The sequence below is a fragment of the Lagenorhynchus albirostris genome, chromosome 20, assembly GCF_949774975.1.
Source record: "Lagenorhynchus albirostris chromosome 20, mLagAlb1.1, whole genome shotgun sequence".
Taxonomy (NCBI): Eukaryota; Metazoa; Chordata; class Mammalia; order Artiodactyla; family Delphinidae; genus Lagenorhynchus; species Lagenorhynchus albirostris.
The window spans coordinates 3,275,307-3,299,555 of NC_083114.1; the positions used below are offsets into that span (position 1 = coordinate 3,275,307).

Sequence of the window (24,249 nt, forward strand, 5' to 3'; positions counted from 1 at the left end):
CTGTTGATTCCAGGCAAGCACAGCTTCTCTTTGTTTGCCGGAGCCTGTAAAGTGCTGGCCTTCCATCTTCGATATGGAGGGTTGTAGTTTGGTATCTCTCTTCTCCACACCCTACTTGACCTGTTACTCCAAGGACTGTTCAACCTACATTTCTGAACAGAGATGTCTGCCCTGAGCCCCTGTCTCTTCTGGGGCCCTGGTGAGCAGAGCTAGGTCAGAAGTTCCTTTTTTTTCTTCTTTTTTTTTAGCATACGCGGGCCTCTCACTGCTGTGGCCTCACCCGTTGCGGAGCACAGGCTCCGGACGCGCAGGCTCAGCGGCCATGGCTCACGGGCCCAGCCGCTCCGCGGCATGTGGGATCTTCCCAGACTGGGGCACAAACCCATGTCCCCTGCATCGGCAGGCGGACTCCCAACCGCTGCGCCACCAGGGAAGCCCAGAAGTTCCTTTTAAATCCAGTTATTGGGCGAACCTGGAGCAAGCCCAGACAACACGCCTCAGTTTCCATTGATCCCTAGAACTAAAGTGTTTTCTTGAGCAAAAGGCAGCCAAAGACTCAGAGAGCCAAGGGCCAAAGGGCGCAACATTCCTGGTTTGTAGAGCTTCCGGGTTTATAGCCTTCCTGCTCTTTCTTTCTGCTACCGCTCTCCTCCCTAGGTTGATAGCCTCACCTTGGGAGAGAAGGGGACATGGGAGACGAGGGCATTCAGCTGCTGCTTCTACCGCAAGCATGAACACTCATCTGCATCCTTTCAGCGTTTCGATACGGCAGCCAGATTTCCTTCCATCTTCACCGCTCCACTGATTTGAGTACTGTCTTGACTTCACCTTGCTTCTGCTGAATCACTACGGCCTCCCTGATAGTTTTCAGGACGCTTCCCTAAGAATTTGGCGAGTGGCCAGAAAATTGGGGCCCCCCCTGAGGTGATTCCTAGCTTGTGTTTTAGGCTCTTTGAGAAAGAGACACCCAATTACCTTGAGTCATGAGGATTCCAAGAAGGAGACCTGGAGAAATAAATCCCATGGCAAATGGGAGACCGTTTGAAAACTGGAAAGTCACGGCGGAGGCAATAGGTTTCCAATTGTTAACGCAAGTTCGTGTGCCCAACGAAGCAAAGTGAGCCCAAACAAACGGAAACGTCGGAGTTTGGAGCAGAGAAAGGTTGATTGCAAGACAGGCAAGGAGAACAGGTGGCTCATGCCCTAAAAAGCCCCGAGCTCCCCGAAGGGTTTCCGCAAAGCATTTTTAAAAGCCAGGTGAGGGAGGCTGGGGGTCACAGGGAGCAGGGTGGTGTCACAGGGGTTAACTTCATCAGTCCTTAGGCTCCAGGAGGCCTGGGGCTATGTGCTCAGGGTCATCAAGTAGTTAACATCTTCCATTTGGTGGGGGGTTTTCAACATCTGCAAAACAACACGGGAAATTTGCATCAAATACTATTATCTAGGCAGTTCAGAGAGAAGCTAAAGCAGAGGATATGGGGGGTGGAAAAGCCTGTCCTGGGGAAGGCCCCGTAGGGTCCTGCTCGTTACATAATGACAGGGTATCTGGTGGCTCCCTGGCAGGCCTAGTCTGTGATTCTCAACCAGAGTTTTGCAACATCAAATATGATGACTCAGCTACTCTCTGGATGACTCAAGATCTGGCTTCCTGAGAGAGCAGGTCTGCTTAGATGAGCTTGTATGTATATCTTATACACATACAGCACATCTTTCTCTATCCTACTCTATTTTTATTTCCACAAACCCTCATCGGTCTAAAGAGCTAGGCGATTTTCCATATAACCTGTGAACTCATCTTTCAAGAGTCCTTGGATGACGCTGCTTTGCCCTCTTCAGAACTCCTGGGAGACTTGAGTTCCTTTCTGATGCTTCTCACCACACTGGAGTCTGCAGCACAGGGGTTTTGCCTGTGTCCTGCCAGAGAATAATCTCTTTAAGGATAAAAACAGGGGCCCACTTCCAGTGATGTAAACATTTAACAGCTGGCTCTCTGGGAAAAATGTCTGCATGCATACATACATAAGTTTATTATACATTTTAATGATATAAAGGACACATAGCACACAACTTATAAATAGTCACAAAAATACACAATACTCTGTATTGTAAATTCCACATAGTCAATTGATTTTTTTTTAAACATCTTTATTGGAGTATAATTGCTTTACAATGGTGTGTTAGTTTCTGCTTTATAACAAAGTGAATCTAGTCAATTGATTTTTGCCAAATGCTTTTACTGATTTTTGCTACACTCGTATCTCTAGCCAACCTTGCAACTGATGAACAAATAAGTTTCAGCTTGAATGCTGGTTGATATTTTCATTTACATTGTTGAGTAAACAAAACTGAAGATGCATGTTGAAATTTCACTTAATGATATGAATCACTTCTTTGCTGAATCAGATGTTTGTCTTCAATACTGGGAGAATGTAGTTTCTTAATTTTTTTTGCTTGTCACAATGTAATGGCCACAGACACAAGACATTTTTAAAGTTTCATCTGCATTATAGCATTTTCTCTATGACTTTCTTGAGTCTAGACAATCAAGAAAACAATAAATGAAGCCTTGATTTGTAGCTTTTAATGATTTCCATGGTTTAAATACTCCCATCACGGTCAATCCCAATTTACCAATGTGACATTGCTGAACTTAAAAATGATAAGGGATACCGTCATTATGTAGTATTTCCACCATAATGATGCAACAGATGAAGATAAACTCAAAAGGATGAAAAACAGTAAAGTGTTGGAAAAGAATTAGAAAGTGATGTTTTGAGTATTTTTACCATTGTTTCGATATAATTTATTTAATGATACATTGATATAATTTAGCTCTTAATAAGGACTCTTTAACAATGGGCTTGCAAAATTCCTGCAAATTTAACAATGGGCTGTTGTGAGCCACTATAAATCAAACTACTGCCAGTTACCTGTCTAATTCATTGCCTTGCATGCCCACAGCTAAAATACCTTCAGTGCTTGCATGAGGGATCTTGGTCCAGTAAATTCGAGACATTGACTGTCTGACTCTGTTTGACATGCTCTATCTCCTTGACTAAAGTTTAACAACCTCCCAGTGGTAGCTGAGTTCAGAAGCTAATTTTTCTTAACTGATAAAGACTCATCTGGATGAAATACGGTGTATCGCTGATATAAACCAGCCTACTCAGACCCGTTAGTCTTGTATCAGTCACATTGAAAAAATAATGCAGTCTCTGCAGAATCTTCACGAGAATATTACAAAATGGCCTCAGCTCCTAAAATGCCAGATCAAGATTCTAAGTAGCCTTGATATAGCCCAGTTTTTTCATACATAGCATGAAGTATAATCCACAACCTAACATATACCATTGTATGACTCTTTAAAAATAATAAATTCATTCATTTATTTATTTAAAATGGATTTTTGGCTGTGCTGGGTCTTCATTGCTGCGCACAGGCTTTCTCTAGTTGCAGTGAGCGGGGGCTACTCTTCGTTGCGGTGCGCGGGCTTCTCATTGCGGTGGCTTCTCTTGTTGAGGAGCACGGGCTGTAGGTGTGTGGGCTTCAGGAGTTGTGGCACATGGGCTCAGGAGTTGTGGCACGTGGGCTCAGTAGTTGTGGCTTGTGGGCTTAGTTGCTCCGCGGCATGTGGGATCTTCCCAGATCAGGGATTGAACCCGTGTCCCCTGCATGGGCAGGCAGATGCTTAACCACTGAGCCACCAGGGAAGTCCCACCACTGTATGACTCTTAACATCTTTAAAGTGTCCTGTTTGTGTCTTTGTTTCTCTCCTCCTTTAGATTGTCAGGATCTCCCTGCAGCACTTAAAATGAGTCATCTTTATTGTGGATGATGATTAATTGATGACGTTAGACTGCCAATAAATACCAGGACCTTCTAAATGGTCTAATCTTAATGGAACTTTAAGATTAGATTTCAGAGGTGTCCCACATCATATAAGACTTTAGGTCATAGAGCTCAATTAATTGTCTAGCTATCTCAGCTGCTGGGGCGGCTTCTGATTAATACCCCACAACACACCTCACCTGATAGCTCCAATCTGGGTTGCTTTTCCCTTGAGTTTTATTTATCTCAGGGAGAAAGAGAAGCATCCAACTGTCCCTGTAGAAGTGGGTGCCATTCCCCTTAGGTGGGCTAAATACACTTAGCTTTCCCAGAACTACTCATAAGTGAGCATCTGAATTTCAATCTATTTTCTGGGAAGGATTTCAACAGAGCATCTGATTAATGCTCTTCCTTTCAGGCCAGTGAAGCATCATTAGCCCCATTTTATGGAGAGATACAACAGACCTGGTGTGATTTGGGAATTTGTCCCAAATCATCACTATTAAGCACCAGGGAGGGAAGCTGGTCCCTCCTTCTCCAAGCGCTCATTCATTCATTCAACAAACATGCACTAGGAGTACACCGTAGGCCAAGCTCGATGGCTGGTGCTGAGGATAGAAAGGAGAATACACGAGAAGGAATATAGCTATTTGATGTAGGGGGAAGACCATGGGCTTTGAGGTCAGACAGACCTAGGTTAGACTCCAGCTCTATGACCTCCTGGCTAATGTGACCTTGGTCAGGTTACTTAACCTGTAAGTCCCTGTAAAAGGGGAATCATATTTTCAACCTTATGATGAGGGTCATAAATGATGTGTATGAAGCTGGCACAGAGCAAGTGCTTCAAAAATGGTTCCCGTGACTAAGGCTGGAAAATCATTGTCTCTGCCCTCGCAGGGACATAGTCTAATGGGGGAGACAATATGTGAAAACATACGACGGTGACATAATGGCTCTGATGGAAACAAAAGGAAAGAGAGGCTGTGGGAGTCCATTGTTTTCTACTTGATCCGAAGGACACACACAGAAATGCGACCCTGGGCATGTCATTTAGCCTCTAGGACACAGCTCCTCACTTGCTAAATAAGTGAGCTAGAATATGATATCTGAACTTGATAGAGTCTGTGTACCTTGGCTCTCTGGGGATACTCTCAACGAGGTGTGCGCTGCAATTTCATGTCATGAAAAAGTCATTCAATGAAAAAAGCCGATGGTGATTCACACCCCTATAAATAACCTAGTAACATAAGCAAAACATAACAGTGACAACGGATACTACCTTCCTGTGGTTGTAAATGATAAAATTCTCAATGAACACATCACACACTCAAGTTGCCAATAAACACTACACAAAGCACTTTTCTGTAAATATTAGTGTTATATTCTGTGCATGAAGGCCATTTGGATCCCATACCCAGTTACAGGTTATAGTTTCCAAACTACCGATTCTCAACACAGCACTCAAGGAAAAGAATACCATTGATATTGATGGTACAAATTGGAATAAAATGTCCCAAATCTGTTTCTGAGTAATTTCCAAGAAAAACGATAAAGAATACATTGCAAGAACTTACATTGTTCTAAAATTTAGACCGAAAATGTTTTTAATCGCCTCTCCCAACTTTGACAACGTGAAATATTTCCAATTTCCCTGTATAAATAGCCATAAAAATGGAATTATGGGATTAAAAAAATTTAGAAGGCACAGAGAGATTAGAGAAAGTTGGCTGTAAAGGCAATATTTTCTATTTCCTTTTCCTAAACATTCCTCCTCAGCCCAACACGCTCATATCCCCATATATCGCTCTCACCTCTCTTACTTTTTTCCTCCTCTTCCTTTATTTTCCCACCAGCCGCCCTTTAACACACCCTCTCCACTCTCACCCCCCAATGCCTAGACAGGATACATACAAGGGTAACTGTCATCAAATCACAACTGAGTTAGAATCTTTTATTGAAGACACAGATAAGTCAGTTATGTACGCATAGCTTTGGAGAAAAAATGGCTTGTCCATCTCTAGTTAACTGCTGCCATTCTCCAAAGCCACATGGACACAACTGATTTATCTGTGTCTTCAATAAAAGAATGGCATCCACTATGTCACAGGGAGAAGCACAAATGGGTATGGCCAGGTTAGGGTGTGGGGTAAGGTCAGCCTGTCTTCCCAGCCAGGCTGAAACGCGGGGGCTTGTCAGCCTCCCGAGCCTTAGAATGGGCCACCAAGGTCTGCGCAGCTGAGAGAGCTCCGGTTTAGGCGCCGCAGGGGAGGCGGGGGACCCTTCACCCCTTCACCCCCTCCACCTCTTTGTCTCCCCCGGAGCTGTGGTTACTGCGCGCGAGAGCGTCCATGGCAACGGTCGCCTGCCCGCAGAGTTTCCCTCCTCTCTCCGGCTCCCGCCGCCCGCCTGTCCCTCCACCGGCCAATCGGCTGCCGGGGAGCCAGCAGCGGCGGTCGTTGAGTGGTCCTCGGGCGCTGACGTCACAGAAGGGCGAGGCTGGGCGGGGCGGGGTCGGGCGGGGCCGCTAGTCCGCGCTCCAGCGGGTTGTAGTTTGTGGGGCTGCGACCCTCTTCCCGCCCACGCCCGCTTCCCCGCCCCTCGCCCGGCACCGCCGACAGGTGAGTGGTCCCTCGGGCACCTCCTGCCTGCTGCTGGGACGACCCCGACAGAGTCCCCGCCCCTATTAGGACTCCAACGTCTGGCCTCAGAATTCGGGGTGAGGTCGTGGAAACCCTGGCCCCGCCTCCATCTTCACTTCGCTACCCTCACCCGTGCATATGAAAACCGTAAAACCCACAGGTACACTTACCCAGTCTCCCAAGCCTTCTTAATGTACGTTTCTGGTGCTTTTCGCGGATTGAGAAGTTACTTATAAATGCAGAACCAGGAAAGGTGTGTCAGAACCCCAGACCCTAGGTCGTATAATACCTTACACCTGTTGGCAGTGCTGTGTTTGTCCCTGTGGTTCTTGTGTGCCTCAACCGTCTGCCTTGTTCTCCCGGCTTACTTAGCCCGGTCTTCCAAATGCAGCCAAGGGGAGGGCTGGACAACCAGTCACCCGGCCGTTCAAAGAGTTGCTGAAATTCAGGTCACAGCAGTTGTTCCCTTACTGTCCGTGGCCTTTTCTGTTCAGCTCTGGCTGTGAAGCACTCACTTGTATTTTGACAGTTTGCACAAAGTAACGGTATGTTTTCTCCCTAGATGCTTATGGTGGCGTAGCTGAATAAACATTTTAGAAATGAGTAGAATTACTCGTTTGATTATTGTGAAAAAAGCAAACAGACTCATAGGCCAAGTGTATTGAGGTGTATGATAAAATATCCAACTGTTTTCGTTTTAAAATATTTCACAAAGTGTTCAAGCATGCAGGTACCCACCCCTTGTTTAAAAACAAAACAAAACAAAAAAACTTACAGACACAGAAGAGGCCTCCTATGTACCCCTTGGGAATCGCATGCCTTTTTCTCCTTCCCCACCTACCAGAATTTAGTGTTTACTTATACTCTGCATATTTTTATACTTTTGCTACTTAGGTATTTATCCAGAAACCAATATATAGTCTCATTTTAAACGTTTATATAATGCTATCATTCTCTACATGCTCTAGGTCATTGCTTTTAACTGTTGTGTGATAATTCTTGCATGGATTTATCATAAGTTACGCATGCATACTCCTGTCGATGGACTTTTACGCTTTTCCCTTTTAAAAATCACCAGAAACATATTCTTGTACATTCTAATTGTATAATTTCTGAGTCATAGGGAATGTGCTTTTTCAACTTTAGTAGATACTGCCCCATAGCTCTCCAACGTGTAGTAATTTATACTTTCACCATCAATGAAGAGAGTTCCTTATCAAACTTTTTTAAAAGAAACAGATTGTTCAACTTTTCCTGCATTCTTATTTAATATATGCATAGAGAGAAATTACTTAAACACTGAAATCTGATATACTTTCTCCTAAGTCTGGTACTTATTAATGTGTCAGGGGCAGTGTTTTATTTCTGCTTCAATTTGAAACTGTGAGGAATTAAATACATATGATCAAAGGAACAGGGGTTTTGTGTGATTCTTTCAAGCCTGTGCTGGCCACTGATCTGAGGCAATGTGTGAAAAAAGTCATGGAAACTTTCTGTCCTTGTCATGCCTTCTGCAGACTATGAGCTATAGGTTTTTATACCTTGAAATATTTATGATCTTAAAGTCTTGCGTAAATGTGCTAATAAAATATATTTCTCCAGCTTGAGGCCACCTTTTGGGTTTGAAATGGAGCTTTCCAGTACTTACAATCTCTGTGTGATTAATTATGTTTTTAGCATGTTAATATTTATAGAAGACTATTGTAGCATTTTTCCAGTATGTAAATAACTATTGACCCCAACTTCAATGAATACAGTCAAATACTGTATTTGACTTTGTAGCAGGTCTGATTTCTTAAAATGCTTTTTTGGTCATGACTAAAAGCATAATAAAAAAACAATTGCATGATTTAGGGGATGAATTTTTCCACAGCTATTTTCAGTCATCTTCCCAAAGAATTTGTTTAGTTTACTTGCAAATGTGAGATATTTATAGCATCAGTTAAGGATCATAGTGTGTGCTCATTGCCTCTTTAGGAAGAGGCTGAGTTAGAATTTAGAGAATAATTTAAACATTGCACCTCACGCAAGTAAGCGATAGGCTTTTAAAAGCTATACTATTTCTTCCTTAAAACTTTGGTAGAATTTATCAGTGAACCCATCTGGACCTGATGTTTTCTTTGAAGAAAGATTTTAAACTATAGATTCAATTTCTTTAATTCCTATACAGCTGTTCAGGTTACCTTTTTCTTCTTAGGCAGTTTTGTTTGTATCTTTAAAGAATTTTGTCCATTTCCTCTCTGTTGTCAAATTCCTTGGCATAGGTTGTTAGTAATCATACGTTATTAACTTTCTAACATTTGCAGGGGCTTTAGTAGTATTCCCTCTTTCACTTCTGATAGTAGTCATTTGTCTTCTCTTTTTTAAATCTTGATCAGTCTTGCAAGAGGTTTATCAATTTTATTGTTAAGATTTCATTGCTTTTCAAAAATTTGTTCATTTTCTACTTCATTGACTTTTTATTATTTCCTTCTTTCTACTTTGGGTTTACTTTGCTTTTTTTTTTTTTCCTAGCCATTAAGATGAAAGTATAGATCATTGATTTTAGCTCATTCTTATTTTCTTATATAAGCGTTTAAAGCTATAAACCTCATTCTAAACACTCTTAGCTGAATTTCACAATTTTGATACGTTCTGTTTTTTATTCTCATTCAGTTCAAGATATTTTCTAATTTCCCGTGTTATTTCTTCATTGACCCATAGGATGTTTAGAAGTGTGTTGTTTAGCTTCCTAGTATTTGAGGATTTTCCGAACACCTTTCTATTATTGATTTCTAATTTAACTCTGATATGGTCAGAGAGGATACTCTGTAGAGCTTTAGTTTATGTAGATTACAGCTACTGATATTTATTATATCAGAAATTAAAATAGAGAAATTAAAAATATTAACTCTTAAAAGTAACCATAACAACCTATTATATAGTAACATAAACAATACTTTTCATTAAAAAACTATGTTTTCTGAAACAAATTTAGTTAGAAGAGTGGCACTGTTTCACATTTTTGGTAAAGTTTTAAAATTTTTGTTAGTCGGTGGGTTCTCATATCTACTTCTGCATTCAGTCTGTTGTGATATCGCATATCATGTCACCTCTGGAAACCTCTATTGTACATTTCTGAGAGAACGAGAGTGAAAAAGGCCAATCACATCTGGGTGTTTACTATAAAAATAACCTTGACCTTGTCACTCCAGAGAAGGTCTTAGGCAAGCCCATGGTTTTGGGTCACATTTTGAGAACTGCTGCTCTACGGTTTACAGTATGCATTTTTGACTTACTGTAGTATATGCTTAAATAACATTATTCCATTTTAGTCATAAGGCCTTAACAATAGTACTTTTCCATTTCTGCTCTCCCATCATTGGTGCTGTTATTACCATATAACTTACTTTTGTTTTTATTATAAACCTCCCAATGAATTTTTATTATTTTTACTTTAAGCAGCCATCTTTTAAAGAAATTTAAAAGTTAGAAAAGTTTTTTTTTTTTGCTATTAGCACACATACTTACCATTTCTGAGACTTCATTTCTTTGTGTAGCTCCAAGTTTCCATCTGGTATAATGTCCTTTTGCCTGAAGAATTTCCTTTCACAGCCCTTTTAGTGCAGTTCTGCTGCAGCTGAATTCTCTTGGCTTTTGCTTTTATATATATATATATGTATATATATATATATATATATATATATTAAAAAAACCTTTTATTTCACCTTCATCTTTGAAGGATATTTTCACTGGAAATAGAATTCTAGGATTACACTTTCTTCCAGCCCTTTAAAGATGTTGTTTGATTGTCTTCTGGCTTGCATAGTTTCTGACAAGAATTCTTCACTGATTCTTATCTTTGTTCCTTTCTATCTATTGTGTCTTTTTTCCTCTGATTTTAATTTTTTCTCTTTATTGTGAACTTTCATCCATTTTATAATGATGAGCCTTGAGGTAGTGGTGTGTGCACACACACATGGATGTGTGCTTATCCTCCTGGAGTGTGTGGAGCTTCTTAGACATAGGGGTTTGTACTTTTCATCAAATGTGGGAAATTTGCAGCCATTGTTTCTTCAGATATTTTGTCTCCCTCTCGTCTTAACGTGACACCCCAAGTGCATGATGTTAGACCACTTGATATTATACCGTAAGTTACTGAGGCTCTTTTCATTTTTTGTTTACAGTGAATTAAAAAGTCTGTGCTTTGGTTTGGTTAGATTCGAGCTCACTAATCTTTGCTTCTCTGGTGTCTAATCTGCAGTTACTCCAATCTAGTGAAATTGTGCAAGGATATATTATATGTTTTATCCCTAAAGATTCATTTTGTTCTTTTTTAAGTCTTCCACATCTCTCTTCATTATGTTCTTGTTTTCCTTTAAATACTTGTGCGTGGTTTTCTAGTGCCGTCACATCTCCGCCATTTGTATACCTCTTTCTATTGACTGATTTTTCTCCTAATTACGGGCCACACGTTTCTACTTCTTGGCATGTCTGGAAGTTTTTGATTGGATGCTGGACACTGTGGTGCTATATATTTGAGCTCCCGATGTTGGCAGGCACTTACTTGTGGATTAGTTTGAGCTTTTTGAGGCCTGAATTCAAGCTTTTCCAGAGTCTTTAGTACCTTCGTTCTAAAGATAGGTCGGCCCCATTCTAATGCGTGACCTCTCTGGGCTTTCCATCAAATGCTCCAGGTGACCACTAACAACTCTCCACTCTGACTGGTCTGGGTTCAAAATGTCTCTGGGCCCTCTGTGAGCTCTAGGAATTGTGCAGCTAACAACACTGCCATCATTATTTGCCAAGGTTTGTGGAACATTCCTTGATGTATGTACAACCTATTACTCAGCAAAGACCCAAGTGGACCCCTACATAGATTTATGGAGCGCTTTGTCTGCATAACTCATTTTACTCCAGAATCCCACGTCCCAACTTCCAGGTGTCTCAGCCTCCCCAAATTCTGGCCTCCTCCTCAACTCACAGATGCTGCCAGGCTCTGTTTGGTTTCCATCCATTTTCCCCATAGTCTGGAAATTGCCTCCAGGTGATCAGAGGGCTCACCTTTTTTGTTTCTCTTCTCTCACAGATCAGAGTCCTGTGCAGCCTGAAAACAGTTGTTTCATATATTTTGTCTAGATTTTTAGGTGTAAGAGGCTAAGTCTAGTTTTTATTACTCTATCCTGGTTGAAGGCAGAAATCTATTTTGAGTTAAATATTTCTTAGGCCATGAGATTCTCAATTTTCTTGGCCAATAATGACCAAAAGAAAAAAAAAGAAAAAAAGACATTGCCAGGCTGTTGTCTTTTATTGGGTCTTCCTAAATGACTTAGAAGGGGGCCTACTGGAGCTGGAACATGGAATATTGGAATATGGAGTGGCAATGGAATATTGTCTCTCATGTGAAACTTACTGCCATATATGAGGAGCTCTACATCCGGGAACTTTTTAAACAACTGACTTTATGCTTCAGATTCCAGATTCTAAATTATATCCCATCTCTAATTAAAAATTATCACTGGATGCTTTTACAAACCATATTGATTTTCTCAAGTCATATGTCTCCTCTGGCTTGTGGACCCCTGCATTTCACACGTGTTAAACCTGAACACTCGTGGTTTGATATTTGACAGACATGGATTGAGCTGCCTCAAGATTTCAGCATCATAGGTGTTGAGTAAATACATGTGGGAATTCTACACCTGGAATTCCGTGATTGAAGGACCAAGTGTGACATTAGCTTTTAGATTCATTGTTGTCAGGAATTAAGAAAAGCCAAGCAAGAGTGGTCCAATCCCACTCGAAGCTTCTTGCTCAAAGAAAACTGATGGGATTATTTCTAGATGTGACTTGGGGAAGGGGTTGAAACTAAAAGTAGCCAGGAGGACCCTCGTGGCTCAAGTTACTTGGAATTTGCTTTTTCAAAAAGCAATGTTTTAAGTTTCAGACTTAGGTGTGGAATGGCAAGTGGTTATTAAGGCTTTCATTTTTACCATCGTACTCTAAACTTGGCCCATATAAAGTGTTTGGGGGCTGAGGGAGGGAAGAATAAGGAAAACATCAGGGAGCTAGGGTCAGGTGGGATACCACCAGTGGCAGTGGGTAGCTGTTTCATCACATGTAGTCCGAGTGGATTTTAATTTGGCCACAATTCTACAAATAGATTATTTTGTGGTTTGGGTACCAATGGCGTCAAAACAGCTATTTAAAGAATCATTGAATGTGTTTTTTCTTTTTTTTTCTTTTTTTTTTTCGGTATGTGGGCCTCTCACTGCTGTGGCCTCTCCCGTTGTGGAGCACAGGCTCTGGACGCGCAGGCTCAGCGGCCATGGCTCACGGGCCCAGCCGCTCCACGGCATGTGGGACCTTCCCGGACCGGGGCACGAACCCGTGTCCCCTGTATCGGCAGGCAGACTCTGAATGTGTTTTTGTTTGTTTGTTTTTTCTGAATAGGAGCCTACAGAATTGGATCTGATATTATTTTTCCTTTTCAGTAAATGCATCTATAGACATTAACCCCCAAACAGAATGACGTTCAGATGCTGAAAAGTATGTCATAGTCTATGGCATCCTTGGCTTTCTGGACTAGCAATGACCCCAAATTCTGGACAATAGAATATTTTCAGCTGGTAAAAAAGGATAAAGTGGCTCTCTATGTTTTAACAGGGGGAGAGGTCCAAAATACATATATTTTCAAAAATGCATGTTCTGGAATGATACATATAATGATTAAGATAATTCAATTTTTGTATTAAAAAACTCTGTGCATATGTATATAGGGAGATGTATATAGATTTAAAAATAATATATATGTTGGTATATGAAAAGGAAAAATCTGGAAAGATACAACTAGTAATGAATTATTCACAGTGTCTACTTCTGAGGAGTTTATTTTGAAGGGGGGAGAGTGGATATTTATCTTTTACTTTGTATACACCTCTGAGCTAGTAATTTTAAAAGCTAACATTTATTGAGCATTAACTGTGTGCCCAGAACTGTGCTGAGTATTCCAAATACTTAGCATCATCTTACTTAATGCTCAGGGGCTGCCATAGCATGTCTGTCTATACCGGAGTTGCTTAGAGGTGGGAAGTTGCCAGGAAAAGGGGATCTAGGTACTTCCTTGAGTTACGTTGGCTTACCTGCCACACCGGTGTTACTCTGATCGTGTGTTTATTTAGGAAGACTGGGGGGTGGGGGGTGGGCGCCGCTCAGCAACCCCTTGTGGCTAATACTGCTTATAACAAACCAAAGTAGCAATTACTATTATTATTCCCAACTTAGAGATGAGGGCAGAGAGCTTAAGTCATTTGCACCAGGTCTCACAGCTAGTAAATAGCAGAGCCGAGATCTGAATCCCAATCTGTTAGAAAGCATAGTTCAGGCTCTTCATTTGAATCTGTTACGAGACGGTGTTACTTCTCATGATTGAAAAAATATGTCAAAACTTCAAAAGGCCAACCCACAAAAATGTAATTTGAATACAATCCAGAGACAGAGATGAAAAATAAATGCAGAATATGTTATCACAAGTAAAGGTGGTTATCAAATTAAAACAAATATCTAATGTGTTAGACAACACTGCTGCTTATAGTAAGTCAGATGGACCCTTTGATCTGTGAGTTTTCACCAAAGGTTATTTATGTGACCGTCTATTTTTGCTTCCCCCCCTTCCCCCCCCCTTTTAAGCAGGAGAGATTTACAAATAGTGCTTGAGCATCATGGAGCTTCTAGGTTCTACTTTGGCGGCACCTTATGCCCACCCTAGACCAACACCAGCCAACTTCCTACCAGCCATCAGTGCCATGGCCTCAAGCTATAGGAACTGCTTCCCGCACTGCAATCTGACCCACAGTCTGAGCCTGCCTTGGAGACCAAGCACGTACTACAAAGCAGCCTCCAACTCGCCAGCCTTGGACCCGTGCTGCACCAGATCTCAGAGGGTGTCCGAGAGCACCACGCTTCCCTGTGTTTCCAACAGAACCACACTCTTCACCAGATATACCCCAGATGATTGGTACAGGTCCAACTTAACCAACTTTCAAGAATCCAACACTTCCCGACACAATTCAGAGAGACTAAGGGTAGATACATCTCGCTTGATTCAAGACAAATATCAACAAACGAGAAAAACCCAGGCAGACTCTACCCACAATCTGGGAGAACGAGTCAACGACATAGGATTTTGGAAATCTGAAATCATTCATGAGTTGGATGCAATGATTGGAGAGACAAATGAACTAACCGATGTTAAGAAAAAACTGGAGAGGGCTTTGATGGAGACAGAAGCCCCTCTTCAGGTAACTATAAGACCTTATTAAAAGGACAGTGCATTTTTATGATTATAACCCTGTCGTTGAAATTTTGAGGTTATTTATCTATTGAATTATATTTCGCTTCCCCTGTAGAAGCCAAGCCCTTGTCAATAAATCTGTACCGGGTTTCAGTGACGATAAAACCATTGCCATTTTTCTCACATTATACCGAACAACCATTTAAGTAGAAAGAATTCTGGAATTCCCTGGCGGTCCAGCAGTTAGGACTCAGTGCTTTCACTGCTGAGGACGCAGGTTCAATCCCTGGTTGGGGAACTAAGATCCCGCAAGCCCAGTGGTACAGCCAAGAAAGAAAAAAAAGTAGAGAGAATTCTGCATGCAAAGCAAAGGAGGCTAATTAAAGCGACGCTCTTAAGATGCACAGTATTTTATGGTGAAAATGCCATCTTCCCATCTCTTAAATAGGCTGCTTGGTTATTGCTGTCCCTGGATTAACATAAACGTTGTTTGAGAGGAAAAAAACTGTTCTTTTAGTCTGTGTCATGAAATGCCTTCTGCATGTATGTTATGATTCCACTTCAGGCACGGTGAAACGATCAAATTAGAGCTTCTTGGGAATGGAATGAGTTTGGTTAAATAGAGAAATGGGATAGAAGTTAAGCCAGTTTTGGTCCTAGAGGCAGCCTTTCAGTTGGTTGCTGGCCTCTGACCAGGCTTCTGAATGGAGATCAAATTACCTTTAATCCTCTGAGTGTGCGATGGGCCCCCTGACCCCATTCTATCCACCACCGTTGGAAGAAGACATTCTGTATGTGAAGATGTCCAAATGATGCAGATTATTTTAGAAGTTGTGTATATGTGAATGGGCAAAGCGAACACTATTTTTTTCCATGTTTGTGTGAGATTAGAGAATCGAAGAGCTAGAAGTCTAGTTGTTTGGGGGGTTTGCTGGAGACCCCTGCACACCGTAGCTTCTTACTGCACCCCGTAGCTTCTTACTGCACCCCTCCTCCCCACTAAACACGAGTGCACACAAATACACACGACCACAGAAATCCTGAGAAAGGTCGACAGGACACTAATGATATTCTTTTAAAAGAACTCACCATGGGATCAGAAGCCCTTCCATACTTTCTCTGAGCTCTGGATCATTTTGAGGATTCCTGGTCTATTCTACAATACATCCCATCCCACCCAACCCACCACTTACTTTAATGAACACTTAAAATGACAGCCACTTACCTTTTACTTAATTTCCAGAGGAGATTCAGTTTCTTCCCTTGACACTCCTTTCAGTGATGACTGCTTTCAATGAGATGGGCATAATTTAAATACTTTTCTGCAGTTTTTGTCCAGATACCTTGTGTGTTTAAACATTTACAATCAACACGGTATCAGAAGATCCCAATTAAAATGAGAATTAGTCCCATGAACAGATACAGCTCAAAAGAGGAAATACTGATGATCAACTGTATATAAGACAAAAATATTAAAACTCAATAACAAAAATGCAAACTAAGTCAATGAAGTAACCGTCTTTGGCTTACCAAATTTGCAAAAATGAAAACTGATAATATGTAGGGTTGGCAAAAGTGCAGAAGACGGACACTTCAGATATTGCTAGTAGACTATGGATGAGTAGAAACTTCCTGGAAAGCAATTTCGTAATACACATTAAAATAATCAGAGTTCCCTTCAACCCCTTAATTCATCTTCTAGTCAGTGTACATTAGACTATTAAAAAATTAGAGATTCACTCCAAGATTTTGTTCAATGACATCGTATCCAGATTACAGTGTACATACTATTATATTTTATGCTTTTTAAACATTTAACATTATAGTCATCCCATGTCATGAAATACTTACTCTTTGAAAAAAGTATTTTAACATTTACATAATGTTATTTCATGCATAATTTAGTTGTTGGCTATCTAAGCTGTTTTCCATTGGAGTCATTAATGTACTTTGTCTCATAGACTATTTCAAGTCTACTATTTAACATCAATCCTAAAAAGAATAAAATTATGAGGGCATTGTAACTTCTGTTAAAAACAAACAAAACTGATAGGAGTATGGGTAACTCATTTTTGACTTCTCTCTACTTTTTCTCTTTAATGGATAAAGCATATTATTATTATTATTATTATTTGTGGTGCGTGGGCCTCTCACTGTCGTGGCCTCTCCCGTTGCGGAGCACAGGCTCCGGACACGCAGGCTCAGCGGCCATGGCTCACGGGCCTGGCCGCTCCGCGGCATGTGGGATCCTCCCGGACCGGAGCACGAACCCGTGTCCCCTGCATCGGCAGGCGGACTCTCAACCACTGCACCACCAGGGGAGCCCCGCATATTATTTTTATAATTAGGAAAACAATAAATGGTACTTTAACAATAATCACCTGGATTTTTGGCCACACAAATATTTTGAGGTCTTTAAGTAATCATTTGTTTCTTCTTCACTCTTCTCAGTAGAAAACATTTGGAAATAAGATCTTGAAGACTATGATTTGGGTTATTGAACTATTTCTCTAGAAGGAATTGATGTCACATAGTTTTCTCAGATGCTGATTTGTGGGGATTAAGTAGATGCCATCTGCTTCAATTTGTCAACTTTCCAAATTAGGAATTTTTTTCAAACTCTTTACCTTTTCACTAGCAGCAGGATTCACTTAGTTGTCACACTGAGTTTCTTGTTTGATTTCCAGGAAAATGCCTTGAAAAGTTGGTATTGGGAGCATCTATTGTCTTGTTTTAGAAACAGGTTATTAGAAGTGCTAGTCACTGATTTTAGTCAGGTTGTATTAGTGTTTTTCATTATTTGTGTATCTGTAGGTAGCCCGGGAATGTCTGTTTCATCGAGAGAAGAGAATGGGAATCGATCTAGTTCATGATGAAGTGGAAAAAGAGTTGCTGACGGTAAATATGGGGCAAACCCTTCAATAACAAGAAACCTCATTGCAAATGTGCGTTTAATGTATAGAAACAAAAAATGATGTTATGTAAAGACACAGTAAGGAGTTATAGTATCAGATATTTATGGTATTTCGAACAGATACATTTTATTTTATTTTTTATTGAAGTATAGTTGATTTACAATGTTGTGTTAGTTTCTGGTGTACAGCAAAGTGATTCAGTTATACATATATATATGTATATTCTTTTTCATATTCTTTTCCATTATGGTTTATTACAAGATACTGAATATGGTTTCCTGTGCTATACAGTAGGACTTTGTTGTTTATTTTATTTTTTAGAAAAGATATATTTTTGGGGGGTTATGAAAGTAATAGATATTTATTGAGAGAATTTGAAAAATGCAGTAAAGATAAAAATCACCTAAGTTCAATTAGACAGAAATGACTATTAATGTTAGAGTATTTCAGTCTTTTTAATAATCATACTTAGGTAGATACCACCCAATTTAAAGACACACAGACATATCTTCCAGGTTAGAATTATAGTGTATCTATGCATTTGAATAGTGCTTTTTTTGTTGGATAAATGCCCAATGATGTTTATTCTTAAATGTAGACGTGGAAAGGCAGTGCTGTGGTTTTTTAGAAGACAATGTTTTAGAGCACTTTTAGGTTCACAGCCAAATTGAGGGGAAGGTCCAGAGGTTTCTTCCCAAGTGGCCCCTGCCTCCACACATGCATCATATTGATAACTGTATGCATTTCTGATTATTTCCTCAGGATACATTTCCAAAATTGTAATCCACGCATCAAAGGGTATATTGGACAGCTTTTGGACAGCTTTTGATCAGCCATCCGGGAGCTTACCTCCTAGGCTCTCTCCCACAAGATCTCTGCCATTCCTTAAGATTTCAGCCCTTAGGTACCTGGGACCCTTCCCAGTCTCTCTTTTTTTTTTAGCCCGGATACTCTATTAAGCATTCGTTCTGCATCCCCAAGTGCCAGACATATGTACGTTGGTAACTCATTTTTTGGTTCACATTCATGAAGCTTAAAAGTGAACTTTTCTTTGACCCTGATGCCTTCTGCCTTCCCCTTCCTATTGATGGTACTGTTACTGGTTCTATGACTCCATCCCAAGAGGGTTCTGCTCTGAGACAGTATTGAATAGAACCCTGATACCAGCATGCAAAGAATGTCTGGGTGGATTCTCACCACCAGTAGCAAGAAACGCCTTCCCCGTCTGGGATTTCCGCCTCTAAATGGCTTGTAGGACCCCAGCCGCCTCACAACCAGCCAGGTGATGGGTCAACTTCAAGTGATTCAGGAGCAAACACTGAGAGTGCACATCTTTAAGGAAACACCGCTGCTTCCCAAACTCAGGGATGAGTGAGAATTTGAGAATGCCGTCATCAAAACACACTGTCTATAGAAATGGGGTGCTTGCTCCTATAGGTGACATTTGCCATTATCCAGATTCCATTTGGACTTATAGTTTGATTTTTAAAGTGTGATTTCAGTAGCCTATTCTACCTGTTACGAGTATGATAGTTTACCCACTTACCCCAAACTTAAAAAGGCTCAGTTAAGCCTTTAAGTTTGTATGTATCTGTGGATACATAGAACCACAGGAAGCAGGGTCTGGGTTTAACAGTGAGGTCCCAGAAATGATTGTATATCCACAGTTCAGGGTATAGCCGAGAGTTAGCACACGTCCAAGTGTGTGGTCAGAACTCGGAGTTCTTGTGACCTGGCCAGTATTCGTCAGCCAAGAAGAGGGTGGAGGCCACATCGCACGTGAGGATTAAGTTCTAGATCATACTTTATGACCCGTGTCGCATTATAAGTCCTACCCTTTAGTGAGAGCTTCCATCTGCAAGGCACATAATTATCTACCCCACAGCCTAGAAAGGCAGGTGTTATTACCCTTTGTTTATAACTCGCCTTTGCTCCCAGCATTTGCAAAGGCAGCATTGGACCTGGGCTATCTGATGCCAGAGCACGTCTTTAACCACTATTCCACCCAAGACGCAGGGGGGTGAGGCAACGGGGGGGGGGTGGTTTGCTCGAGGTGAGGGCACGCCAAAGGCTGTGAAGCCTCTATTCTACCTCCGCGCTCCGCCACCCCATCCCAAGACCACAGCTCCCAAGAGGAGAACCGTAAGGGATGCTTTGCAAAGGTTTCGCCTGCTCAGATAGTAGGATTAATTCAAGGTTCTTCAAATGCTTGGATGTGATTCCTTGTTCTCTTTCCATCTCAAGCCACAGTGTATTCATTTTGGCCACTGAGACTCTGAGAAACTCAGAGGAGTCACTGCCACCCTTTTATTCTTGGGGTCTATTTTTCCTCCCCAAGTTCAGGATCCAGAAGGGGTGGCATCACTTGCCAGGCTCCTAGTGTGTGGTTCTTGGGTTTTCTGCCATGACCTTCACTTCCCTGGGTGTCAGGTGGCAGCTGTCGGTCTGACGACATCTGGGCTCTTCTCACACTTCTGCCCTCTGTCTGTACCCACCACCTTCCGGCAAACTTTCTTCTCACGGGCGGTTGAGGGAATAAGGCCCTTGCCCTGCAGTCACTTCATGGAGGCGTTTCCAGACCAGCCCCATGTGTGAGTGCAGACTAGTAGGTAAGTTAGCGTTGGGGACAGTTACAAAAGTCTTTGGTTTCAGGCATTCCCTGTTCCAAGGAAGCCTTCTGCTTCCAACCACGATGTTCACCATATGACATTATTTAAATTCAAGTATAAAGATTAGTGTTGAAGGGATTTTTTTATAGCAAGAGTCTCATTAAACGTAATTTTTTCCACTGAAAGTTCCAGGAATTCCCTCTGTGTGAATAGTGTACACATAGCATAAAAGCTCACTGGGATTTTGGGTTTTAAGTGATATTTTCTAAGCAGTATTCCATGTATCCTTTGCCAACACCTCCATGAAATGGCTACACACACACACACACACACACACACACACACACACACACACACACACACACACACACACACACACACACACACACACACACACACACACACAGCCATAGAGAAAGATGAAGACCAAACAACCAAAAATATCAAAGACAGGCACAACCCTCAGTGAGAATGTGTGAGAAATCCTTGCTGCCTGTAAAGGCAGGGGGACTTGCTAACATGTCATGGGAATTTCGTTTTTCATTTACTCCAGTCATGCAGAGTATCAAAGAATCAGGCAGGAGGGTTATCACTGAAATAAACTCTAGGCATAATATTTTTACGTTAACCAATTAAACAATAAAAGAATAAGAAGGCGATATAGTTGAGTAATAATTAACACTGGAGTGAAGAGGCCTCTAAAATCACATGAACAAAGGCGGAAACCCAACGGGAACATTTGATCGTTTGATGTCATAGAAACCATAAATGTCTGTATATCAAAGACACCACACACAAAATATAAAGGCAAGAGCTAAACTGGTAAAAAAAAAAATATATATGTGTCCTATAATGGGAAAGGGTTGAATTTTAAATACAAGAATATTTATAAATAAGAAAAACATAACAGAAAAGGTAGACAAGCACATGAACAGGTGGTTCACAAGAGAAGAAAGTCAAATCATGAACAAATACCCAGTCATAATAGTAACCTGCACATCTGAACAGGTGTGCTTTTACTGGGGGGTGGTCTTTCATGTTGGCAAAGATTGAGAGGAATCATAGTGTCTACTGGGTGTGTGAGGGGAGGAAGCTCACACTCATTTATTGTTGTAAATGGGTGCAACTCTTCTGAAGGGCAATTTGGTTGTACTTGTCAAAACCTTGAAAAAAGGCATCCCCTTTGGTGGTGTCTAAATGTTTTTGAGCTTGTTCAGCACAGTATAGTTTTATATCATGGGAAAGTGTTCAGGTTTCACGTTCAGTGTTCAGTATGATGGCATGATCACTTTTCACTTGAAAAAGTGGTAGCGATCGTTATGTGCACTTTTTAAATGTCTTCTAGGTGCTATTTTGGGTTCCTAAATTTTGTAATGTGAATATGAATTTCAGAGGGAAGTAACTATTTATTTTAAAAATCTCTGCTACCACACAAAATCTCTGCTATACGTGTAACAATATATACATCCCAGCAGCATCAAAATGCCATGTGCGTGGTCAAGCAGAGTGGCATGGGTGGTGCAGATTTTATACGAGTATAGCAGCTGGGCTGCAGGGCAGAGGCAGGACAAGGGGAGACCTGGCCTCCTAGGGTGGAGGTTGGCCTCCGTTTGGAACAAAAAACTGGGTCTTTTGGAGGTCACATGTACTGCCTGAGAGAACTGCCTTTTAGGCTGTCCTTTTCCCTTCCAGATTCACTTTTCTTGGAAGAATACTTAGTATAGAAGAAGCCATGCATTAAATTCAACCTTGGGTATCACCAGAATTTGATTGATTGATTGACTGATTCAATCAAAGACCAGAGATAAAAAATAAAACTCCTAAAATTTTACCCCTGTCCCAACTTGTTCCATAATATATTTCCCTAAAGCCCTGTAAAGGGTGAATCTCAGTCTTATGTTAAGACAGCAATATCACGGGGGCGTGTAGGTAAATAAGTGGGTATAAAATTCTTTTCTTGTTTTACTTCACGATTTTCCCAGAAACAAAGTTTTCTATCATCAATGTTTTGTTACGTTGTCGACTCTGAACGTTATGTTCAATATCAAAACATTAATGTGGCTTTTTTTTTTCACTTGGGTAGGAGGTTGATATTATTCTGTGTTGTCAAGAAAGGATGAAGCTGCATTTGGACAAGGCCATTGCCCAACTGGCGTAAGAGCTTTTATCTCTCTATATAGTTGAAACTCTATCATGAAACTGTACTTCCACGCTTCCCAGTCAGATTTCTCTTAGCTTCTTATGTAAGGATTTCTTATACATGGACACACATCCGCGTACACATACACGTTTTTATTTAGAAGGTAAAATGAGTACTTGGGGTACTTACTTTAAACTTTTATTTAAAGAAATAATTTTTGCAATGCTTCAGAAAGGATTTTTATCCAACCTTGAAGTGTGGTTAAGGTTACTTTTAACTCAAAAGACTTTTATTCTTTGATAAGAGATAGACTTGTACACGTGCAGCCCGACAGCTGGAAAAGCGATGAACTGTGGCACACTTATATATTTACTTTCCACTTCTCCTTAAAAACTCAGCCTTCTCCTCCGGTTTCTCGGCAACCCTGGTACGTGGTCCTTGGTGCTGTGATTACACCACTGCATTCACTGCATCCATTGCACTGTAATTGTTCACCCATCCTACTCTCTAGCAGAATACAAATTCTTCTCTTGGCAATAGTAGACAGTAGGCGCTTAATATTTATAGTGGGGGTTGGTGGCAAAGAAGAATAATCAAAGGAGGGTTTGAAGCAATGATAACAGCTGTCAGCATAGAAAAAATATTGGCCGAGCCTGTCGCCTTATAGGACTAGAAAGGTCAACGTTCATTTGGTGACGGCCATGGAAAGAAGTAGTGTTGAATATGTCACACAGAGGAAATGATGATTCTGCCTGTACTGATGTTGTCAGGGGTAGCGTGTGATGTAGCCAAAGGAATAGTGGTTCTAAAGGTGGTGGTTCTTTTCGCTCAGTCTGCTGACCATCAAGATCGATGCTATGAAGGTCGGTGAGATTCAGATGGCTGAGTTCTCTCTCAAGCTGTCATTGGAAGGGCTCCTTAATTCAGAAATTGGTGAGGATAGCTGAGGATTGGCTAAGGATGCTCTAACATGGTTACTGGGCTCGGTCCAGCAAAGGTGATGGGAGGAAGGTTTTCAGCTCCACTTGTCTTGAAGGAACAATTCAGGAAGGAACATGAGATGGGCTTGGATCTCAGCTGAGAATGGAATCTCATTAGAAACCAACATGGAAGCCTAGATCTCTCCCATCTTGGGCTCTAAGATGGTGCATGGATAGAAGGCCTTCCTAAGGAGGCTCTGAGGTCAGGTCAGAGGAGGTCAAGGGTGTCAGCCCAAGAGAGGAAGCCTGGGGAGCATCATGGTCCCAGACCACAGATGAGAAAGGCCTAAGAATCCCAGAGTTTCAACCCAGTAACCTGAACTCGGAAGCAGCAGGGATGCAGTTTCCTCTCCTTTCCTCCTCTGCACACACACGCTGGTTTAGAATTCACAAAACGCAGATGACCTGTGTACTGCTACCCTCATTGCCACTTTACAAACAACAAAACAAAGAGCTTTGACAGGTCAAGTGACTTACCTGAAGGCACAGGCCCATTTAAGGAGGATCAGCCCTTCAGTTGCACACAGGCTTTCCGGGGTGGTCCCTCTATGCCAGGGCCTTTTTCGGGCCCCGGGAGTAGAGAAATGTCTAGGATCATCCAGTTCTCTGGCTTTTTCACATGCTCTCTGTATGCGATTGCCCAATTTTTATTTCTAGCCCAGACCTTTCTCCCCAGTTCCAACAACCCACTTGGTACCTCCGCTTGGATGTTTCATGGACACTCAAACGTAAAGCAAAGCCTGCTGTCTTCTCCCCCAGCCCTCCATCCCACCCATAGATTTGCTCACCTCTTCTGATGGAATCCTGCTATCCCAATGGCTCAACTTTGGCTTTTTTTTTTGCTCCAGAGCCTGTGCTCTTTATTT

General features: G+C 41.4%; 1 protein-coding gene across 1 annotated transcript in view; it reads left to right on the top strand.

Annotated features, from left to right (window-relative positions):
- TEKT3 (tektin 3) overlaps positions 1–24,249 on the top strand; it is a 176,506-nt gene that overhangs the window by 136,172 nt on the left and 16,085 nt on the right. The window contains exons 4-6 of the mRNA XM_060133174.1: positions 14,139–14,746; positions 17,554–17,637; positions 22,347–22,417. Of these exons, the coding sequence (XP_059989157.1) occupies positions 14,168–14,746; positions 17,554–17,637; positions 22,347–22,417 (734 nt within the window). The 5' untranslated portion in view covers positions 14,139–14,167. The remainder of the gene's footprint in view (positions 1–14,138; positions 14,747–17,553; positions 17,638–22,346; positions 22,418–24,249) is intronic.